Source organism: Thalassophryne amazonica, chromosome 16, assembly GCF_902500255.1.
Source record: "Thalassophryne amazonica chromosome 16, fThaAma1.1, whole genome shotgun sequence".
Classification (NCBI taxonomy): Eukaryota; Metazoa; Chordata; class Actinopteri; order Batrachoidiformes; family Batrachoididae; genus Thalassophryne; species Thalassophryne amazonica.
This window is the reverse complement of record NC_047118.1, coordinates 47,234,642-47,258,699: the sequence shown is the minus strand read 5'-3', so window position 1 is coordinate 47,258,699 and position 24,058 is coordinate 47,234,642. Positions and strand designations below refer to the sequence as shown.

Sequence of the window (24,058 nt, the reverse complement as noted above, 5' to 3'; positions counted from 1 at the left end):
AGATAAATCTACAGTAGCAGGGGGGGCTAATTTTTATACAACCTATTCATTTAGGCCATTTGCAACAATAAATTTGTTCATATTTAGGGGTGTGTTTGATCTGAGTGACAGCTAGCGTCTAGCAGTAACATTTTAATAAAAATATGAGATAATATGGATTACTGTGTGGTTAATAGTAATAATCGACCATCTAATAAGTCTATGCTCCTTTGTTTTCAGTGAGTGAAATTTAAGTATCATTTAGGCCATGGGCCAGCATGGTCCTGTGTGCACCCCCCCAACCCCCACCCCAAAACCTTATAAATTTGGTATCATTAGAAATCTTAGGATGTCTAGATTACAAAAATAACTGGTAACAGTAAAAATACTGGGCCTCACTATGACATATGAAAACACTGGATTACTACACTGTCATTAATCAACCTATTATGACCTATTACAAAATACTGTACCCCACTGTAAACAGGGGACAAAGCGTGTCTGAGACCCGCCCCCCGGTTATGGGGTACCATAACCGGGGGGCTGGTTGGGGAACTCAGGTCAAAGCAGTTTCAGTCTTTTGTTCATGGTAATGAGTCATTCACGTCATCAGGAGAGTCATCAAGGGAGCCATCAGGGGAGGCTTCCATCCCATCATTAGGAGAGTGCTAACTAGAGCACAATAGGTGCTAATTAGAGCTATTGTTTAGTCACTAGCCTATAGAAGTCGGCCTCTCGGTAGGAGGGGTCTGGTTAGGTTAAAAACTCCAGCTTTTGTTGGCTTCTGGTTTATTCTTCTCTACAAGAGTCAAGACAGAAGTCAGACTACCAGAGCAAGAATTTTAGCTGAGGAAGCTTCTGTGATTTGAAGTGAAATGTCCTCATGTCAAGCAACCCAGTCCAGTCGAAGATTCAAGCTTCTCTACTATGGAAACCACCTGGACAACTGAGAGCCTACACAGAAACATTTTCTGAGGATGTTTTACTACTTATGTGCCAAATTTGGTGCTTTTATGATGAAAGGAACAATTGTTACGATATTTTGACCATGCCGTGCCACTATTAGTGTCATATGGTGGTGACACTAGATGTCGGCACATTGTGCTGTTGCCGGTCACAATTTTACATCCATGAAGGGGCTGGCTACCATGTAGATATGAAGGGCTGATTTGAAGCTTATTATAACAAATCACTTCCTTACTGTAGGTAATTATACACTTATGAATAGGTGATTATAGATGATAGATTCCATTTCTGCTAATAAATACTCTTAAATCCTATATATTTGCATTTTACTAGCAGAATTAGAATGCAAAAGATAAATAAATAATTAATTAAAGTGACCATATTATATCAATCAGAGAATGAATTGCTTGAAAAGGATTCTAAATACGGGCCATGGGCGATGTCAATTTTTGGTGAGAAATTAATGGTTATTAATCTTTGAATGTAATGTTGCTCAGTACGGTACTCTGCTGAAGAAATGAAGACATCTGAGACCAAAAGACATGTAAGATCAAAGCCAGTGATATCATTTATATATGTATTTATTGTCTTTCAGACAAAATCATCATCATGTTCATTCTCACACTCACTAAAGTCCAGGGCCCGTATGCACAAAGCAGCCTAAGAAACAGCTCCTAGTGACATTATTCTAGGAAAAATCTTAGAATTTCTCAAATTCTTAGACATTTCTTAGAATTTTCCCTTGGTAAGGTGAAAGTTGTCCACAAAGCACCTTAGGCCTTAAGAGGGCTTAAGGTGACAAACTGGTAAGAGTACTGAGGAGGACTTTTGAGAAGCCTCAGAGTGTCTTTAGCAGACAAGCTGGTGGAAAAGACAGAGAGGAAGGAGTGATATTCTCCATATGTAGGATGACAATGTATCAGTAACACAATACCGGCTTGATCTACGTAATTATTTTATGTTAATTTATTGTCTTAATGTATTTATAAATTGTTTAGGTTCTTGTTATCATATACACACTTTAATATTGTCATTTTTATTATTATTATTATCTGTATTCTTTATATTTTATTTTATTATTACTTCTGTCATTTGATTTTTAAATGGACAACAGTAGAAATAAGTGTTTTCACTTTCTTGTGTCATGCATGTAATTTTAACGTATTTACAATTATATTATGTACTTACATTGAACTTAATAAACTCACCCACCCACAGACACTTTTAATATGTAGATAATCGGCATGTGAATGAGACATGTTCAAACATCTTCAAGCTCTGTAACAATTCATTTTGTGGTGAACTGCATGAAATAATAAAAGACAAGTGAGAGCTTTTGTTGTGTGGGCCGCCAGAAGAGGAGGTACTGCTGGCCCACCACCAGAGCGCGCCCTGCCTGAAGTGCAGGCTTCAGGCACGAGAGGGCGCTGCCACCACGGACACTGCCGGGGGTGACAGCTGTCAAGAGATAATGAGTGACAGCTGTCACCCCCGGCAGTGTCCATCTACTCTACATCATCTCACTCCATAAAGACTGGACGTCATCTCCACCTCGTTGCCGAGATATCATCTACCTACGGAGGTAATACTCTCAGCCGTTGTTGTTCTAAAAAAAACACGTAATTCTCTGAGTTGTTGCAGGAGTTCCTGAGGAGCCTACTGTTAACGGGACGCTAAGTGTGGGGAAACGTGACGAGTGACGCACGTCCAACTAAGTAGCCCTCAGTCTCTTACTGTGTTAGATGTGGAGGTGGAACCATACCATAAGTGTAACTGGGTGTTCACACACCCACATCTGATTGTTTCTGTTCCTCGCCAGCAGTACCAGATCCGACACGCGGAGACGGTGGCCACCTGGGGACTCGGAACTTGGCGGCTCCAGTATTTTCCAGGTTCGGTGGCGGAGGAAATCGTGTGGTTCCGGTTATTCTCAGGACAGACGTCTTCTATGCTCGAGCCTGCCCACACGACACCTTTGTTAGTTGATTTTTGCACCTATTCTGTCATCTGCTGTGTTGCGTTGTGTGATTCACAACAGTAAAGTGTTCATATTTGACTTCCTCCATTGTCCGTTCATTTACGGCCCCTGTTGTGGGTCCGTGTCACTACACTTTCCCAACAGCTTTTGTCTTTTTGGCACTCTGCCACTAGGAGGCGCTCTTTTTCAGATAAAACAACACAGGGATGGCATCAAACACGATACACTTTTCACTTATGGTGACAACATGGTGACACTTAACTCACTAAACCAACTGAACGACAAAAACACAATAAATCAACAACACTAACAACATTTTTAAACTAATATGAACCACAGTAGCAACATTTAAAACCCCAAAACCCAGAACTCCCATAATGCATTGCAGAGACAAGAATTTACAGGTTTAGCGATTGGCCCGATGATCGCTCCAATTTACTTTTGCTAAGTATCATCATCATGGGATTAAATTCTTTTCACGATTACACATTCTTAATGCAGTTCAGGCTATATGATTGGTTGATTTTACTGTTCATTCATATGTAGGAGCACAGAGTGTATTCATTTTTTCATTTCCCCTTTCCTTTCTGTGACAACCAATCACAGCTCTTACAGGACCACAGCATACCTTGCAACGGGGTCAACCCCGCCTCCTCACTAAGATAGGAGTTACAGTCTCCTTGCTCAGACTCGCTCTCAGACACCTGGTGGCTCACTCTTAGGCTAAGATTCCTTGCCAGGAAATTTTAGGCTAAGTTAGGAGCTCTTTGAGAGGACTTTGAGATGCTTTGTGCATACGGACCCAGTTATCCTAACACACGGAGTGATGTTTAACACTAAAAACATGAATCTGTTGTAAATCATGAATTATCTGCAAAATGTGAATTGCAAAATGTGAATACTGAAAAAAATCTTTCTTCATGATTGTTTATCTTGTGACTCCTCCTTGAGGATATTTCATGTCACTAGAAATTAGTTTTTGATCATTAATGGAGCAAACCATAAGAACAGATAGAAAATGTGTACATTTTCCAAAATATATTCAACAGCTTGTGCACTTCTTTGTTGTTTTTACAGTTTTTCTGCCATCTTAAAGCCACACCTGAGGAAGAGAAATATACATGTATACATATGCACATTAGGCATATATGCCTATTCGCGATGTGTGGAACGCTTAGAATCATAACTGATGATAAAGCAGGAGAAATTGTTACACATTATATTTTAATATATTTGATCAGAAATGTATCAAATGCCCAGTTGTAAACATCTAGTGAATATCTATTTAAATCAGCAATCACTCTGAATAAAATCATGATCAGCTGTTTCTCCTCAAAGTGACAAAATAACGTTTACAAAGTATCAACGTAAAATTGAAACTATGAAACGTTATATCATGCGGCATCCTTTCAGTTGACAGTTCAATTAAATTTTTCAATTTGATTCACTCATTTTATTCAGATTCACACAAAATGACAGTACAAAATTGAATATGATTAGAAACGGATGATGATACTGAAAGGAATAGTCTGAAACAGAGCTTATAAATGACTACACCTAAAAAAAAAAAATCATGCTGTATACACGACACAATACTTCAGTAAATACTAATGATGATAATATATATATATATATATATATATATATATATATATATATATATATATATATATATATATATATATATATATATATATATATATATATATATATATATATATATATATATATAGTATACAGTAGTGTTCAGAATAATAGTAGTGCTATGTGACTAAAAAGATTAATCCAGGTTTTTCAACTATGAGAGACAAAATGAGAAAAAAAAAATCCAGGAAATCACATTGTAGGATTTTTAAAGAATTTATTTGTAAATTATGGTGTAAAATAAGTATGTGGTCAACCACAAACAAACAAGATTTCTGGCTCTCACAGACCTGTAACTTCTTTAAGAAGCTCTTCTGTCCTCCACCTGTTACCTGTATTAATGGCACCTGTTTGAACTCGTTATCTGTATAAAAGACACCTGTCCACAGCCTCAAACAGTCAGACTCCAAACTCAACCATGGGCAAGACCAAAAAGCTGTCGATGGACACCAGGAAGAAAATTGCAGATGTGCACCAGGCTGGGAAGAGTGAATCTACAATAGTCAAGCAGGTTGGTGTGAATAAATCAACTGTGGGAGCAATTGTAAGAAAATGGAAGACATACAAGACCTTTGATAATCTCCCTCAATCTGGGGCTCCACGCAAGATGTCATCCCGTGGGGTCAAAATGACCATGAGTACGGTGAGCAAAAATCCCTGAACTACACGTTGGGACCTGATGAATGACCTGCAGAAAGGCTACACACTACGCAGAGAGGGACTCAAATCCTGCAGTGCCAGGCGTGTCCCCCTGCTTAAGCCAGTACATGTCCAGGCTCATTTGAAGTTTGCCAGAGAGCATGTGGATAATCCAGAAGAGGATTGGGAGAATATCATGTGGTCAGATGAAACCAAAATAGAACATTTTGGTAAAAAAATTAACTTGTGTTTGGAGGAAGAAGAATGCTGAGTTGCATTTCAAGAACACCATATCTACTGTGAAGCATGGGGTGGAAACATCATGCTTTGGGGCTTTTTTTCTGCAAAGGGGACAGGACGACTGATCCATATTAAGGGAAGAATGAACGAGCCCATGTATCGTGAGTTTTAAGCCAAAACCTCCTTCCACCAGTGAGAGCATTGAAAATGCAACATGGCTGGGTCTTCCAGCATGACAATGATCCCAAACACACCACTCAGGCAATGGAGTGGCTCCGTAAAAAGCATTTCAAGGTCCTGGAGTGGCCAAGCCAGTCTCCATACCTCAACCCCATTGAAAATTTGCTGAGGGAGTTGAAAGTCCGTGTTGCCCAGCGACAGCCCCAAAACATCGCTGCTCTAGAGGAGATTTGCATAGGAGGAATAGCCAAAATACCAGCTACAGTGCGTGCAAACCTGGTGAAGAATGTTTGACCTCTGTCATTGCCAACAAAGATTGTTACAAAGTACTGAGTTGAACTTTTGTTATTGACCAAATACTTATTTTCCACCATAATTTACAAATAAATTCTTTAAAAATCCTACAATATTTCCTGGATTTTCTTTTTTTTAACTCATTTTTTCTCTCACAGTTGAAGTGTACCAATCATGAAAATCACAGACCTCTCTCATCTTTCTAAGTAGGAGAACTTGGACAATCAGGGACTGACAAAATACTTTTTTTACCCCACTGTATGTGGGTGATTCTTAGACTACAGGCACTTATTATGTCCTTTGATCATATTGTATGAAAAACAGAAAAAAGGGGAAATTTCACACTTTTATAGTTATCTTTACAATGAAAGTGTGTTAAGAAATTTGTTCTAGTAGTCTATGATGACTCTCACCTTTTTTCAGCATCATTATATGCAAATATTGCCGTTTTGTGCTTGTCCCACACCCAGACTTTTGATCTTCAATGATAAAAATGAATGGTAAAGAAACATTTTTTCTAATGTTTTAAAATATCTCTGAATAAAATATCAGTAAAATAATCAAAACATAACTGGGGTATTCAATGTCATACAACTGTTGTGATTTTTTTAAACAAATGTAGTTGTCCCACACTATTGCCGTAATTTCCACCACAACACTGTAATGTCCCTTTAAACAGTTTGTATGAAAGATTGTTTGGGTAGTTTCTATGGAGATAAACAGTGACATCAGAGCACATGTATATAGCGCCAAATCACAACAAACAGTTGCCCCAAGGCACTTTATATTGTAAGGCAATGGTGTGGTGGAAATTACATTTACAAGGCCAATAGTGCCCGTAGTTAAAGAATCACCCATATATGGTCAATGCCAGCCCTCCCTTTTCTAAAGCCATTTTCTTCATCTTCTAGAATATTATGTACTGATTCAGTCTGTTGTTGAGGATACCAGAATAGAGTTTGTAGACTGTACTTAGCAAACTGATACCTCTATAGCTGAGTGGTTCTCTTGGGTCAGCCTTTGAAGAGTTTGGTATAGGTTTTATTATTGGCTGATGCCACTCTGATGGAACAATAGAATTTGAAAAACAGGCTTGAAAAAGACCCTGCAAAAAATGAATTAAAGAGGGTGCCTTGAGAGCTTCATTAGGAATCCCTTCAACTCCCACTGCTTTATTTGCTTTAGCAGCACTCACAACTTTTTGTACTTCCTCTAGAGTAATATCATAATTCAACATATCATTTTGATACAATATAACATCTGATAGCTGATGGCTTAAAGTTGAATTTGAAAGATCAAGGCTCCCAAAATATTGCAGGAAAGGTCCCCACACCTGATCAAACTTTGAGCATTGTGTTACAAATATCTTTAATAATTTGGCTTGTTGTGAGGTTAATCCTCTGAAGGGATCATCTAAAATGTACGTGTGGGGGGTTCTTGTTGGGGGTGAATAAATAAACTCTCACTACTGTTTCAAGCTGAAAAGGTGGACATCCTGCAGTTCTGATTTCTGTGGAAACAATCAGGATATCTGCACACCATGCAAGCTGATGTCAGGTTACTGACGTTAACTCTGCAGATGAATGATGAGGTTTGAAAAGCTGGGTACACTGATGGGTGTTTGGATAGATGACTGCAGTGATGCGCGGGCGTGAGCAAGATGACAAACAGGCGATAACGGCCACTCACTGTCCTGACTGCAGATCCTTCTCGTTCACCACGGCGCAATTAGTCAACGACAGCTCGTCCGTTGGGCATCGTGCCGCCTGCATAGTCTGCAAGGAGAGAGATCAAAAAAGGGACAGGACAGAATTCCACAACATTTTAATTTAGAGTCAGAAAACACTGTGCATACTGTGTGTATATGTTTTAATGTTTCACTTGTATTCATTCCAACACCATTTTCCAACTCCAAAAAGAGAACGAAGGCAGATAAACTGCCCAAAGTTCCAGCATGCTTTGGATACTAAAGAATTTTGATAAAAATGTAGTTTTCTAAGATCAGCACCCCAATTTGCATTTCTGTGTCAACACATTATAAATACCTACAGTATTTTCTAAATGTGAAGTCTTGCCATGCATTCTTTTGCCAACATGGACGTCACATACCCACAATTCCTTGTATTCAACATGTTGAAAAATTTGGCAACAACTGCATTTGTGGAGGAAACTCTGCTCTCTGAAGGGAATATTTCAATAACCTGGATGTCAAAATTTATAGACCAATTATTGCAGTATTGAGGAGGCGAGTGACGAAAACAAAACATCTTTAAAATGTAATGTGACAAAACTAAACTTAATTACGAATCAAATACATTTATCAATACAGATCAGGTCAGCATATCCTGGTGTTGTGTGTCATTGCATCCACCACACTATGGAGCTGCCCTGGTTCTGGATATTAACCACTCAGACACACAACCAATCCATCACCACCGCTTGAAAGGGATGATTTATTGTAGCCAGTGACCCGTTGGCTGTCTCCGGCCGCTAGGGTCCTCAACACTGAGGAATTTGCGAGCTGGATCAAGCCTAGAGAAATGTGTCATAGAGCCAATATGTTGTAGCTGACACACTCCCTAACAATGCAAATGATACTCCACATCCGAGTCTAAGTAACTGCTTTTTTGAGCCCTTCCACCAGTAACAAAAAATCTTCAAAAGAGACCACAGACATCCAGTCATCACCTTAAGTCATAGGTTAGCATTCAATTCTCACAACCACAGTGTGTACCAGGTATTGTTAATAATCTATCATGTTCAAAGGGAGAAAAATAAATGCATGTTCCAAACACCCAGAAAATTGAATTGGCTCATCCACATCACCATCTCTGTTCTAAGTGTCTACCATGTAGTGTTACTGAGCTGTTGTGTGTACAAGAATGTGTCCACACACAATACAAAAATAAGCCCATGATGACACAATGCACACAGATGCAAAAAAAGAAAAAATATAACGCAATGCTAAAATACCCTCGGCTGTATGCGCATTGTTTATATATATATATATATATATGTATATATATACACAGTAGTGTTCAGAATAATAGTAGTACTATGTGAATAAAAAGATTAATCCAGGTTTTGAGTATATTTCTTATTGTTACATGGGAAACAAGGTACCAGTAGATTCAGTAGATTCTCACAAATCCAACAAGACCAAGCATTCATGATATGCACACTCTTAAGGCTATGAAATTGGGCTATTAGTAAAAAAAAAGTAGAAAAGGGGGTGTTCACAATAATAGTAGCATCTGCTGTTGACGCTACAAGCTCAAAACTATTATGTTCAAGCTGCTTTTTTAGCAATCCTGTGAATCACTAAACTAGTATTTAGTTGTATAACCACAGTTTTTCATGATTTCTTCACATATGCAAGGCATTAATTTTACTGGTTTGGAACCAAGATTTTGCTCGTTTACTAGTGTGCTTGGGGTCATTGTCTTGTTGAAACACCCATTTCAAGGGCATGTCCTCTTCAGCATAAGGCAACATGACCTCTTCAAGTATTTTGACATATCCAAACTGATCCATGATACCTGGTATGCGATATATAGGCCCAACACCATAGTAGGAGAAACATGCCCATATCATGATGCTTGCACCACCATGCTTCACTGTCTTCACTGTGAACTGTGGCTTGAATTCAGAGTTTGGGGGTCATCTCACAAACTGTCTGCGGCCCTTGAACCCAAAAAGAACAATTTTACTCTCATCAGTCCACAAAATATTCCTCCATTTCTCTTTAGGCCAGTTGATGTGTTCTTTGGCAAATTGTAACCTCTTCTGCACGTCTTTTATTTAACAGAGGGACTTTGCGGGGGATTCTTGCAAATAAATTAGCTTCACACAGGCATCCTCTAACTGTCACAGCACTTACAGGTAACTCCAGACTGTCTTTGATCATCCTGGAGCTGATCAATGGGTGAGCCTTTGCCATTCTGGTTATTCTTCTATCCATTTTGATGGTTGTCTTCCATTTTCTTCCACACGTCTCTGGTTTTTTTGTCCATTTTAAAGCAGTGGAGATCATTGTAGATGAACAGCCTATAATTTTTAGCACCTGTGTATAGGTTTTCCCCTCTCCAATCAACTTTTTAATCAAACTACGCTGTTCTTCTGAACAATGTCTTGAACGTCCCATTTTCCTCAGGCTTTCAAAGAGAAAAGCATGTTCAACAGGTGCTGGATTCATCCTTACATTGGGGACACCTGATTCACACCTGTTTGTTCCACAAAATTGACAAACTCACTGACTGAATGCCACACTACTATTATTGTGAACACCCTATATATATATATATATATATATATATATATATATATATATATACACTCAACAAAAATATAAATGCAACACTTTTGGTTTTGCTCCCATTTTGTATGAGATGAACTCAAAGATCTAAAACTTTTTCCACATACACAATATCACCATTTCCCTCAAATATTGTTCACAAACCAGTCTAAATCTGTGATAGTGAGCACTTCTCCTTTGCTGAGATAATCCATCCCACCTCACAGGTGTGCCATATCAAGATGCTGATTAGACACCATGATTAGTGCACAGGTGTGCCTTAGACTGCCCACAATAAAAGGCCACTCTGAAAGGTGCAGTTTTGTTTTATTGGGGGGGATACCAGTCAGTATCTGGTGTGACCACCATTTGCCTCATGCAGTGCAACACATCTCCTTTGCATAGAGTTGATCAGGTTGTCAATTGTGGCCTGTGGAATGTTGGTCCACTCTTCAATGGCTGTGAGTTGCTGGATATTGGCAGGAACTGGTACACGCTGTCGTATACGCCAGTCCAGAGCATCCCAAACATGTTCAATGGGTGACATGTCCGGTAAGTATGCCGGCCATGCAAGAACTGGGACATTTTCAGCTTCCAAGAATTATGTACAGATCCTTGCAACATGGGGCCATGCATTATCCTGCTGCAACATGAGGTGATGTTCTTGGATGTATGGCACAACAATGGGCCTCAGGATCTCGTCACAGTATCTCTGTGCATTCAAAATGCCATCAATAAAATGCACCTGTGTTCTTCGTCCATAACAGACGCCTGCCCATACCATAACCCCACTGCCACCATGGGCCACTCGATCCACAACATTGACATCAGAAAACCGCTCACCCACACGACGCCACACACGCTGTCTGCCATCTGCCCTGAACAGTGTGAACTGGGATTCATCCGTGAAGAGAACACCTCTCCAACGTGCCAAACGCCAGCGAATGTGAGCATTTGCCCACCCAAGTCGGTTATGACGACGAACTGGAGTCAGGTCGAGAACCCAATGAGGACGACGAGCATGCAGATGAGCTTCCCTGAGACGATTTCTGACAGTTTGTGCAGAAATTCTTTGGTTATGCAAACCGATTGTTTCAGCAGCTGTCCAAGTGGCTGGTCTCAGACGATCTTGGAGGTGAACATGCTGGATGTGGAGGTCCTGGGCTGGTGTGGTTACACGTGGTCTGCGGTTGTGAGGCTGGTTGGATGTACTGCCAAATTCTCTGAAACGGCTTTGGAGACGGCTTATGGTAGAGAAATGAACATTCAATACACGAGCAACAGCTCTGGTTGACATTCCTGCTGTCAGCATGCCAATTGCACGCTCCCTCAAATCTTGCGACATCTGTGGCATTGTGCTGTGTGATAAAACTGCACCTTTCAGAGTGGCCTTTTATTGTGGGCAGTCTAAGGCACACCTATGCACTAATCATGGTGTCTAATCAGCATCTTGATATGGCACACCTGTGAGGTGGGATGGATTATCTCAGCAAAGGAGAAGTGCTCACTATTGACAGGCTGGAATGGCTGGACACAAATGCAGGGCCCACACAGACAGCTCTGGTTGCAGACGGGTTTTAATGTGAGAAGCAGTGGTCGGTACACGGGAAGGCAGTCCAAAACACACAGCAGCAGTACAATGATCATCAGGCTTAATCGTGGTCAAAGCAGGCAGGCAGGAGGTCGAGAACACACAAAAGCTGGCAGGACTAGAAAACACGAACTCAAGAGCTGGAAAGAAGGCACAGGGCGCATCAATCTGGCGAGGAACAGACACAAGCAGTGAGCATATACTCCTGGGAGCTAATCAGGAAATCCAGGACAGGTGTGCATGGAGAGGGCAGGAAACAGGGCGTGGCCAGAGACAGAGTGCAAGAAAGCAGCAGACACACCTCCCAACAAGAAAAGGAACAGCATACATGAACAAGGAGGAAAAAGGCAAAGCTAAGCAGAAAAACAGAAAACCAAACCCCCCGTCAGACCCTGACAACTATCACAGATTTAGACTGGTTTGTAAACAATATTTGAGGGAAATGGTGATATTGTGTATGTGGAAAAAGTTTTAGATCTTTGAGTTCATCTCATACAAAATGGGAGCAAAACCAAAAGTGTTGCGTTTATATTTTTGTTGAGTGTATATATAATATAAATTTATTGTTATTTACATTAATTATTAAGATCTGATTGTCTTACTTACAATTTGTACATCTTCAATAAAGCCCCTCTGTCAATCAATTAATGAACCATAAACAATATTTACGTTTATGATCTTTTGACAACAGCAGAAGTTAGTGAAAGCTAGCGTGTATGCTGACGTCTGCAAAATGTCATTTAAAAACACACTGTAGAGGTGTTATCAGGTTACAAAACAGGCATTTTCAGTTTTATAAGTGTGTATTTCTCGCTAGGTTTTACATAATATATGACAAAGCGGTTATATTTACACACAAACAAAACAGAGTTTGCAACTAGCTACCAGCCTATGACGTCACCACGCTAGCATCCGCTAAATGCCTTGTAAATGACTTCAGAGGTGTCATTAGGTTCAAAAAACAGTGTTTTAGAAGTGTTTATTTCTCAATAGCTTTTACAGAATAGATGAGAAACATGTTATATTAACACATTAATGAAGCATTTTTTAGAGAGACCTGCCACTGACATCACGGTGCCACTATACTCTGACTGGCTGTCACCTCCACCACTCAAAACAACAACAAAAAAACGTAACAGATTGAAACAGAATGTGGCATTTTAACCTCTTAAAATATGTCAAGGTTAGCCATCTTTGAACTTGTCTAAGGTCTGCATCCCAAGAATGTTCCCTGTGAATTTGAAGACTCTGGCAGTAAAAGGACTGGAGTTATGCTGAGCACAAACAGACAGGCGGATGCAAAGTCTTTGCAATACCCGATGGCCATATTTGATGGCCTCGGGTAAAAATGATTTTGAATAATAATGTGGATAAACTAGCTGTTGCTTATCTGCAGCTGCATCTTCATCATCTTCATGCACAGTCTGTTAAATGCAACAAACTCAAACCAGGCAGTGCACAGTCACATTAAGTTAATTCAGTTACAATTCCGACTCGCAAGAGTGAGGATTGCAAACTCCCAGTGCAATATTCTGCAGCACCGCTTGTGTCACCCTGAAAAATGATCGGTTTGACTGTCACCCTGATAAAGTGATAAAGACTGAACTGACAATATATAAAGACAGATGCAGACGTTACTTATTTAAATGGTGTGTTAACTGTGTAAAGGATTTGGAGGTTACAAATGAAAAAGCTGTCTGTCCTGACTGACTCCCTCTTTAATAAGCCCTTTTCCCGCCAGCACTGAGAGATCAAATTGTCAATTAACATCTTATTATTCATCGGCTGCAGCATGAGCAGCTAAAAGCACAACAGAAGCAGTGATGCCTGATGAGAAAAATGCAGATTTCTTTTTAATCCTGAAAGAAGAATAATCAATACTGGCAGCTTTTCAGGATCACCAAAAGAGGTGATGAAGCAAAGATGTGAGCTTTTTGTGCAACGTCGTCACTGCAGGGCCAGAGGGAGGCATCATTTAATATTAAAGATTTTAACATGGAAAAAGGCCAAACAGTTCCCGTTTATGCCTTCAGACCAGCGAAGACGTTACTGATGCATCAATGCCGAGTTAAAATCTGCATGCCAATTTACTTTTGCTACTCAAAGCCTTTGCCAAATGACCGTCTTTTAAAAAATGCAGGTACAGCCGACAGTGATTCCAATGCAGCCAGATCGTATGAAGTGGTAACCATGGCAACTGCATAAAGCACAAGCAATGCGTCTTGCATTGCTTGTACAATAAATTACAATCCATCGCTACTTCATCTGCTCACACTACCGTCTCTCACGGACCAGAAAGATCTCTCTTGCTCTCTCTCTCAAACTGTTATAAGCCATTTTTCCTGATGACACTTTAAACACAGCAGATGTGCACTCCATTTTCTCAGTGAAACGTAGCCAAGTGGTGGTGTGGCAGGAGTTGGCGTAAATGTGCAAATATCATATAAATGTGCCTACTACATATATGCCATTACATGTTTTCTGTAGGATAAGTTAGTTTTATTACTACTTTGGAAGGTTTGTTATTAATAATTACTATTTATATAGGGCTTTCCCAGGAATCAAAGCACTAAACAAAAGAAATGCCAGTAATAAAAGCAAGACAACAGCAATGCACGAAAATTCCAAATTGAAGACTTGATTACATTTTTTTAATGGTCACATTTTTATTGTAGTGTTTCCAATGTTGTGGCACAGCAATCAGTGTTCATGTGTGTCAAATAACATTCAACATATTGTCCATCACATGTTTATTTGTCCATCTTGTTTATTTTTGGAATATAAAAGTCCTTATGTTAAGTAACAGCACATGCTGTTGTGTGCACATGTGCCACACTCACTGTAAAAAGAGTTCTGCTTGCAGGAAAAAAAAAACTGCGACCTATACTTCAGAAAATACAGTGCTGCTAGTTCCCAGCAGCAGGAACTGTTATTTAAAAATCATAAAAACTACCTTTCTTACAGGACACACTAATATGGAAAAGCTGGGCAAACATACTGGTAGAAAAACCCTCCAGAGCTAACAAGCAACAGTCAGGACAGAGGCTCCTATTCTTTAGGTGGCGCTATTTTCCTTCACTGTTTTTGAATATTGGACTGTCGTCTTCCCTTCTCTCAATTTAACCATGCTCTGGTTCCTAAATAATGTTAGCAAAGGTTGGGGATAAATTTTTTTTATTTATGTTACTGTACGGTAGATACCACAGAACAGGTAACTCAGTGGGACAAGGAGCTGGGCTACCATTATGTAGACAAACTAGACATGAGTTTGATTCTTCATCATGTTAACGGTTTCTGTCACTGGACAAGACACATTATCTGCATTGTCCCAGTCCACCAACCTGTAAATGACTACCAGCTTTGGATGGAGAAGTAACCTGTGTTGGACTGGCATTCTGTCCAGGGGTAGTCATCGACTCTCATCCAATTCACACAACAAAATCCCGGGATTAGCACAACTACTAAGGGCCTCAGGGCCTATGTAAGACTTACTTTTTATGAGGACTTGATAAAGCAGCCAGCCTGATGAATATACAGCGGCAACTACGAGCTTGGCACTGTCCATCAACAGTGGGCAATTTGTGCAAATGATTTTTTATGCTCCAACAACTGTGCTATAAAAGCTCTTCCGCTCCAACCACAGATCTGTGAATCATGAGCTGATCTACAGAGTGCGAACATGCTGGAATTGTTGGGAAGGTGTCGTAGCACGGACCCACAACAGGGGGCGCAAATGAACGGACAATGAGTAAGCCAAAAGGTAACAATTTAATGTTGTGATAATACACAACGAAACGTGCAGTAATCTTCACAGTCAATAAACACCAGGTGACGTGTGGGCAGGCTCGAAGATAGAAGACACCCGACGAGAGAGAAGCCGCGTCCCACACGGCTTCCACCACCAACGGTCTGAAGAACACCGGAGCCGCCAAGTCCCGAGTCCCCAGGTGGCCTCTGTCTGCGGCTGTCGACCCTGGTACTGCTGGCAGAAAGCAGAGATATGATGTGTGAGTGTGAGTCCGCACACTCAGTAATTCACAGTCCAAACACAGTTAGGAGGGAGCACCTGTTGTGAAAGTGTAGGAACACGGACCCACAACAGGGGGCGCAAATGAACGGACAATGGAGGAAGTCAAATAACAACTCTTTACTGTTGTGAATAAGCACAACAAACACGGCGAATGACAATAATAGAAAAGAAGTCAATTCACAAAATGTGTCACGTGGGCAGGCTCGAAGATAAGAGACGTCTGTCCAAAGCAGAACCGGAACCACACGATTTCCTCTGCCACCGAACCCCGGGAATACTGGAGCCGCCAAGTCCCGAACTCCCAGGTGGCCACTGCCTCCGCTTGTCGGATCTGGTACTGCTGGCGAGGAACAAAAACAGTTAGGTGTGGGTGCGTTTGCACCCAGCAACACGTATGGTGGGAAATCACCTCCACCTCTCGTCGGAAGAAAACAACACAATATCTGTTATCCAAACACACAAAGCAACAGGTATTCCTGTCAGGAAGACAATATAGTCGGCTGAGAACGTTACCTCCTCGGTAGAGCGATATCTCGGCAAAGAGGTGGAAATGTCATCTTGCTGATATACCACTGATGATCAGATGATTGGTGACAGCTGACATAGGTGATAAGTGACAGCTGTCACCCCGGCTGCTCCTGTGAGGCGGCAGCGCCCTCTGGTGCCTGGAGCCCGCACTCCAGGCAGGGTGCCCTCTGGTGGTGGTGGGCCAGCAGTACCTCCTCTTCAGTGGCCCACACAACAGCACCTCCACCTCCAAATCACACACACTCGTGCAGCTCCTGGTCAACCACTTATCTGAGATGGGGTGTGAGGGGAAGCCATCGCTGTCACACCAAACGCCAATCCTCCAGATAAGGCAACACTCCAGGAAAACGGCTGCAATAGAAGTTCAAGTTATTACACACACAGTGTTAGTCAGCAGAGAAATTACCTTGGTACTGGTAGTCGATTTCTCGGCGAGGAGGTGGAGTTGCAGTCCGGCTTTTATGGTGGTGATGATGATGAACGAGTGACAGCTGGTGCAGGGGATGAATGACAGCTGTCACTTCTTCTAGGTCTGGCGCCCTCTCGTGCTTGGAGTCTGCACTCCAAGCAGGGCGCCCTCTGGTGGTGGTGGGCCAGCAGTACCTCCTCTTCAGCGGCCCACACAACAGGAATAGTTTTATCACTGACTTTTGTGCTTTCACAGAAAATTTAATCCATACAAAAACAGAACAATGCCAAACTGCAACCTCTAAAACAGTTTAAATTCATCATTTAGCTGATAAATATGATACTTTCAAGCACACACTGATGGTAAGTTCATAAGTATTTGGACTGCCATCTGTTGGATGGTTGGTTGTTAGATGAAGTAATACGTCTGACATACAGTGAGGAAAATAAGTATTTGAACACCCTGCAATTTTGCAAGTTCTCCCACTTAGAAATCATGGAGGGTCTGAAATTTTCATCTTAGGTGCATGTCCACTGTGAGAGACACAATCTAAAAAAAAAAAAAAAAATCCAGAAAAAACAATGTATGTTTTTTTTATAATTTATTTGCATGTTACTGCTGCAAATAAGTATTTGATCACCTTCCAACCAGCAAGAATTCTGGCTCAGACAGACGCGTTAATTTTTCTTTAAGAAGCCCTCTTATTCTGCACTCTTTACCTGTATTAACTGCACCTGTTTGAACTTGTTACCTGTATAAAAGACACCTGTTCACACACTCAATCAATCACACTCCAACCTGTCAACCATAGCCAAGACCAAAGAGCTGTCTAAGGACACCAGGGACAAAACTGTAGACCTGCACAAGGCTGAGATGGACTACAGGACAACAGGCAAGCAGCTTGGTAGAAGACAACAACTGTTATGATTATTTATTAGAAAGTGGAAGAAACACAAGATGACTTTCATTCTCCCTCGGTCTGGGATTCCATGCAAGATCTCACTTTGTGGGGTAAGGATGATTCTGAGAAAGCTCAGAACTACACAGGAGGACCTGGTCAATGGCCTGAAGAGAGCTGGGACCACAGTCACAAAGATTACATTAGTAACACATGATGCTGTCATGGCTTAAAATCCTGCAGGGCAGCAAGGTTCCCTGCTCAAGCCAGCACACGTCCAGGCCCGTTTGAAGTTCACCAGTGACCATCTGGATGATCCAGAGGAGGCATGGGAGAAGGTCATGTGGTCAGATGAGACCAGAATAGAGCTTTCTGGAATCAACTCCACTTACCATGTTTAGAGGATGAGAACAACCCCAAGAAAACCATCCTAACCGTGAAGCATGGGGCTGGAAACATCATACTCTGGGGATGCTCTTCTGCAAAGGAGACAGGACGACTGCACCGTATTGAAGGGAGGATGGATGGGGTCATGTATTGTGAGATTTTGCAAACAACCTCCTTCCCTCAGTAAGAGCATTGAAGATGGGTCACGGCTGGGTCATCCAGCATGACAATGACCCCAAACACACAGCCAGGGCAACTAAGGAGTAGCTCCATAAGAAGCATTTCAAGGTCCTGGGGTGGCCTGGCCAGTCTCCAGACCTGAACTCAATAGAAAATCTTTGGAGGGAGATGAAACTCCAAACCTGAAAGATTTGGAGAAGATCGGTATGGAGGAGTGGACCAAAATCCCTGCTGCAGTGTGTGCAAACCTGGTGAAAAACTACAGGAAACGTTTGACCTCTGTAATTGCAAACAAAGGCTACTGTACCAAATATTAACATTGATTTTCACAGGTGTTCAAATACTTATTTGCAGCAGTAACATACAAATAAATTATTAAAAAGTCATACATTGTGATTTCCGGATTTTTTTTTTTTTTAGATTATGTCTCTCACAGTGGACATGCACCTAAGATGAAAATTTCAGACCTCTCCATGATTTCTAAGTGGGAGAACTTGCAAAATCGCAGGGTGTTCAAATAATTATTTTCCTCACTGTAGGCTCTGAGCTCTGTTGGTGCTCGTGTTTATGTCTGCATTCCATAGCACAAGGCATCAGGTGGCTAATAATTTTGACCCTGGTAGTTTTTGTTTTTGTGAAATAATTTTGTCTCTGTGTGCAAAGTAAAATAATGTAAACATCCAACATAAAACTAGGATGTCTGAAATACTGTATTAAAAATTCCTTGTTTTGTTAAAAAAAAAAAAAAAAAAAAACACGGGAAAATTTTGAAAAGAATGTTAAATTTCATGGGGGGGTGGGGGTGCATCTGTATGTTGCTTGTATTTACTGCAACCACAAAATCATAGCAGAGTCAGATATTATTGAGTCAAAAAACATTCATCATATACCAGTTTAATAAAAAGAAACAAAATCTAAAATTTTTTAAAGGCAACATTACATCATATTTTGTCAAAACAAAATTTAAGCAACTCTTTCTTGACTCGAAGGTCCATCTATCTTGGGTTGTGCATCTTGGGTTGCCATAATCTGTTAACTTCTTTGAGATATCTTGTATCATATTGGCAGAATTCTTGCCAGTAATATTTCTAACATAATCACATTATGTTATTATGTTGCATCAACACTCAAACATGTAGTATTGTTGTTGAATCCTACTATCACCATTTAAAGGTCTGGTCTAATATGAGATGGACCCATGTCAGTCTCAGAAAACATAGTTATAATTTCTCTAATCTTCGAAAGGATAATTTTAATTTTACAAGTCAAAGTACTGTTGCAGATATCTTGCATTTGCAAGTAATGAAACTGACACACTGTGCCATAGATATCTGTCGATTTTGTTCCATGGCTCTTTAAGGAAAATAATGAAATGTTGAAATTCCACTGGTGCCAAAATTTGAGATGTCAAAGCTCAAAGATTCAGGGTCTTGAGTTTCTTGTACATATCTAAATATGAATGTGCACATCTCATATCCTGTTCAAACACAATTACGTGTAATCAGGCAAACCATTTTATGTTTAAATGGGTGCTCACAAAGCGAACACAGAAAAATAATTTCCTCTGCTGAAACTAAAACACGATGGAAAAACATTATACACTAATGAAGAAAGGAATTTATATTTCCAGCAGGGATAGCAAAGTGGTAGAATATCAATGTGGATGATGTGGAGTACTGAAAAGAGTAAAAACACTGAATATACCGTACAAAAAAGCGGTAGAAATGAAATAAAGAGAGTGTCAAAACACTGAATGTCACGTTGCATTACATGTTTTAAACATGTGGGTGATTCGTGTTCTGAGAATGTGTGAATTTGCGAGCATTTGACTGGGAGGTTGTGCACAATACAAACTGTGAAAACCCTCAGGAGGTTGTTTCAGGGTTACTGCCTGGGAGGATTTCTGTCTTATTATATTGCCTGACTCAGAGAACTCCACTCTTTTTGCTCATTGCTAAAATAGGAATACTATCTACCTCAAATGTAAGATGACATCCCCATTCCTAAACAAGGAGGTGACCGATATTTTAAGTTTGATATTTCATGAATGTGAGAGCTCACTGTACCTCTATAAACCCCCTACTGATCCTTAATGAAACTCCTTTGTTGCTTTTTATTGTTGAAAATGCCATCAATTCACTTAAGCATAGCCTTAATTATTAAGATGGTACTGAAGAAGTATTTTCATGATGAGGAGTAGACATTAATACTGACTGGGCCAATGGGATGTATGGAGTAGACATAAATACTGACTGGGCCAATGGGACGCTTGGAGTAGACATAAATACTGACTGGGCCAATGGGACGCTTGGAGTAGACATTAATACTGACTGGGCCAATGGGACGTTTGGAGTAGACATCAATACCGACTGGGCCAATGCTGGGATGTCTGGAGTAGACATCAATACCGACTGGGCCAATGCTGGGATGTCTGGAGTAGACATAAATACCGACTGGGCCAATGCTGGGATGTCTGGAGTAGACATAAATACCGACTGGGCCAATGCTGGGATGTCTGGAGTAGACATAAATACCGACTGGGCCAATGCTGGGATGTCTGGAGTAGACATTAATACTGACTGGGCCAATGGGACGTCTGGAGTAGACATTAATACTGACTGGGCCAATGGGACGTCTGGAGTAGACATTAATACTGACTGGGCCAATGGGACGTCTGGAGTAGACATTAATACTGACTGGGCCAATGGGACGTTTGGAGTAGACATTAATACTGACTGGGCCAATGGGATATCTGGAGTAGACATTAATACTGACTGGGCCAATGGGACGTTTGGAGTAGACATTAATACTGACTGGGCCAATGGGACATTTGGAGTAGACATTAATACTAACTGGACCAATGACATTTTTGGAGTAGACATTAATACTGACTGGGCCAATGACAGTTTTGGAGCAGCCATTAATACTCACTGGGCCAATGGGACGTTTGGAGTAGACATTAATACTAACTGGACCAATGGCATTTTTGGAGTAGACATTAATACTGACTGGGCCAATGGGATGTTTGGAGTAGACATTAATACTAACTGGACCAATGACATTTTTGGAGTAGACATTAATACTAACTGGGCCAATGGGATGTATGGAGTAGACATTAATACTGACTGGGCCAATGACATTTTTGGAGTAGACATTAATACTGACTGGGCCAATGGGATGTTTGGAGTAGACATTAATGCTAACTGGACCAATGACATTTTTGGAGGAGACATTAATACTGACTGGGCCAATGGGATGTTTGGAGTAGACATTAATACTAACTGGACCAATGGGATGTATGGAGTAGACATTAATACTGACTGGGCCAAGTAGACATTAATACTAACTGCACCAATGACATTTTTGGAGTAGACATTGATACTGCCTGGGCCAATGGGATGTATGGCGTAGACATTAATACTTACTGGGCCAAAGGGATGTTTGGAGTAGACATTAATACGGACTGGGCCAATGGTTAAGTGTGCTTGTTTCTAGACATTAAACATGGCGCAATGGCAGTTTTTGGTACAGACATTAACACTGGCCTAATGGAATTTTTTTAAGCAGACATGATGTGGCCCATGCAAAAATGAAAGATTGGGGTGAATCTTTATTTGTAAGTGTCCTGGCTCAGAGTGACCTGTTGGCCACACTCAACTCATGTGCAGTGCAGACAAAAAAAAATAAAGAAAAGAATCCAACACAGTGAAATCAGTAATTCTGCCTGATGTGCCGTGGCAGACACTGTAAAATACGAATTAAATAGACACTTCCCACCACTAAGGCAAACTTTTTAACCACCTTTTATGCAGCCAAGTCTTCAAAAAGTCTTTTAATTATTTAATTACCAAACACACAGTTCACTTGTCCAGGGGGTGATGTGCATTGTTTTTGATTTAGCATATGAATAATGATATAGTCTCTAGAAGATTATTGCTTCTTGTTTTCCCATGGTCTACCACTGCAGATTGCAATCAAAAATGAAATATAATGCAATATAAAATTGTAATACATGTAAAATTGCATTTCTTCAGAATTGTGATATGTGTCAAATCTGCATCCAAGTATCGTGATATGCATTGTATTGGGAGAATATTGCATTAATCAAAATCCCCAGAAACCAGGCAATACTGGCCTATCCTGCTCCACCTTCAGCACAAACCGATGCCAAGTTTGACCTTGACAAACGTCTGAGCTTCTCTGAACTTGTGAAAAACAATAAAGGGAGATGGGCTTTTATTTTCCTTTCAGCAGCAACTGCAGTGCCGTATTCCCATAATTTTCAGGATAGTTTCCTTGAAGAATGGAAGCCATAATTACCTTTTTGTTCTTTGTGTCTTATTGTGGTATATTTCACAATACAACATGAAATACACTCACACTGCAGTGACTGCTGAGAGCTTTATGAAGCTTTAATGAGGATTTTGTGACCTACTTCAAGGATGCAAGGGGAAAAACTAATAAAGGCAAATGTAAATAGGCCTCAGGACTTTTGCTGGCATTACTTCAGATCAGTTGCAGTGCCCCTTTTTCTCATTACTGGCTTCAGTTAAATAAGCACCACTACAGCCACTGTCAATCCTCCAGTGGCTTATAATTATTTCAATATACCAAACCAGGTTGTGTGACCAGTTTTTAAGCCCGTAACCCACTTCTTGCAGTTCACCACCATTAATAATAATTTAATTTTCACATGACCAGTGGAATGGTCACTATATTATATTTATTTTCCTTCCATTGTCTGTTTAGAAATGCATCAATGACATAATGTAGCAGGGAAAGGTGAAGGATTACACTTAACACAACTCAAACAGCTGTGCAATTAATTGTGGCACAAAGTTATACATTGATTTCCACCAAAAGAAAATGTGGTATTGTTGGGCAATAAAATGTAAAAACCCAAATATAACCTGAAAAATTACAGATGCTGATGGGTTTTAAATGCCTCCAACCTCCCTGCACAGAATAGAACAGCTTCCTGGAGAACTGGTGTAGAAAGGAATCTACTTTTGTCACAAACATCCTCTCATTACTTTGACAGAAAACTATAAAATCAGGGAGCTTTTGGAAACCAGAAAGGCTACTTCTTGCTTCTCCTCCAGTTCACTTCAAACATTGTTCTATTCCTAGTACCTCATTAAATTATTCATCACACTGTGCCTGTGAGCGCGTTTATAGCCTGATGTCTGCAATCGTAAACCCGACACAGTAGAAAACGTGATATTGTCTGTTCCCCCTCATTGTTTCATTCTTCCCGATAACCAAAATGATCCCACAAGCATCCTCAGCAGGGTTTTCTTCTTTTAATGACTGGACTTTAATAGTGCCCCGAAGATCTGTTGCATTATTATGCACCAAGTGACCACAACTTCTCTGCAGTGAGTCACCACTTCTTATTTCCCAGCTGACATCAGAGTTGGGATAAAGTCACCATAGTAGAAGCTTGAATCTTCGACTGGACTGGGTTGCTTGACGTGAGGATGTTTCACTTCAAATCGCAGAAGCTTCCTCAGCTAAAATTCTTGCTCTGGTAGTCTGACTTCTGTCTGACCCTTGTAGAGAAGAACAAACAGAAGCCACAAAAGCTGGAGTTTTAAACCTAACCAGACCTCTCCTACCGAGAGGCAGACTGCTATTGGCTAGTGACTAAACAATTGCTTTAATTAGCACCTATTGTGCTCTTGTTAGCACCCTCCTAATGACACTGTAGCTGTCCCTCCTAACGATGGGACTGACGCCTCTCCTGATGACGTGAATGACTCATTACCATGAACAAAAGACTGAAACTGCTTTGATCTGAGTACCCCATTGTAAATAGGGG

General features: G+C 40.6%; 1 protein-coding gene across 2 annotated transcripts in view; it reads right to left on the bottom strand.

The window, feature by feature from the left end:
- LOC117527309 (vesicle-fusing ATPase) overlaps window positions 1-24,058 on the bottom strand; it is a 151,531-nt gene that overhangs the window by 76,490 nt on the left and 50,983 nt on the right. For both annotated transcript variants that reach the window (XM_034189616.1, XM_034189615.1), the window contains exon 2: window positions 7,610-7,695. In XM_034189616.1, coding sequence (XP_034045507.1) covers window positions 7,610-7,695 — 86 coding nt within the window. The remainder of the gene's footprint in view (window positions 1-7,609; window positions 7,696-24,058) is intronic.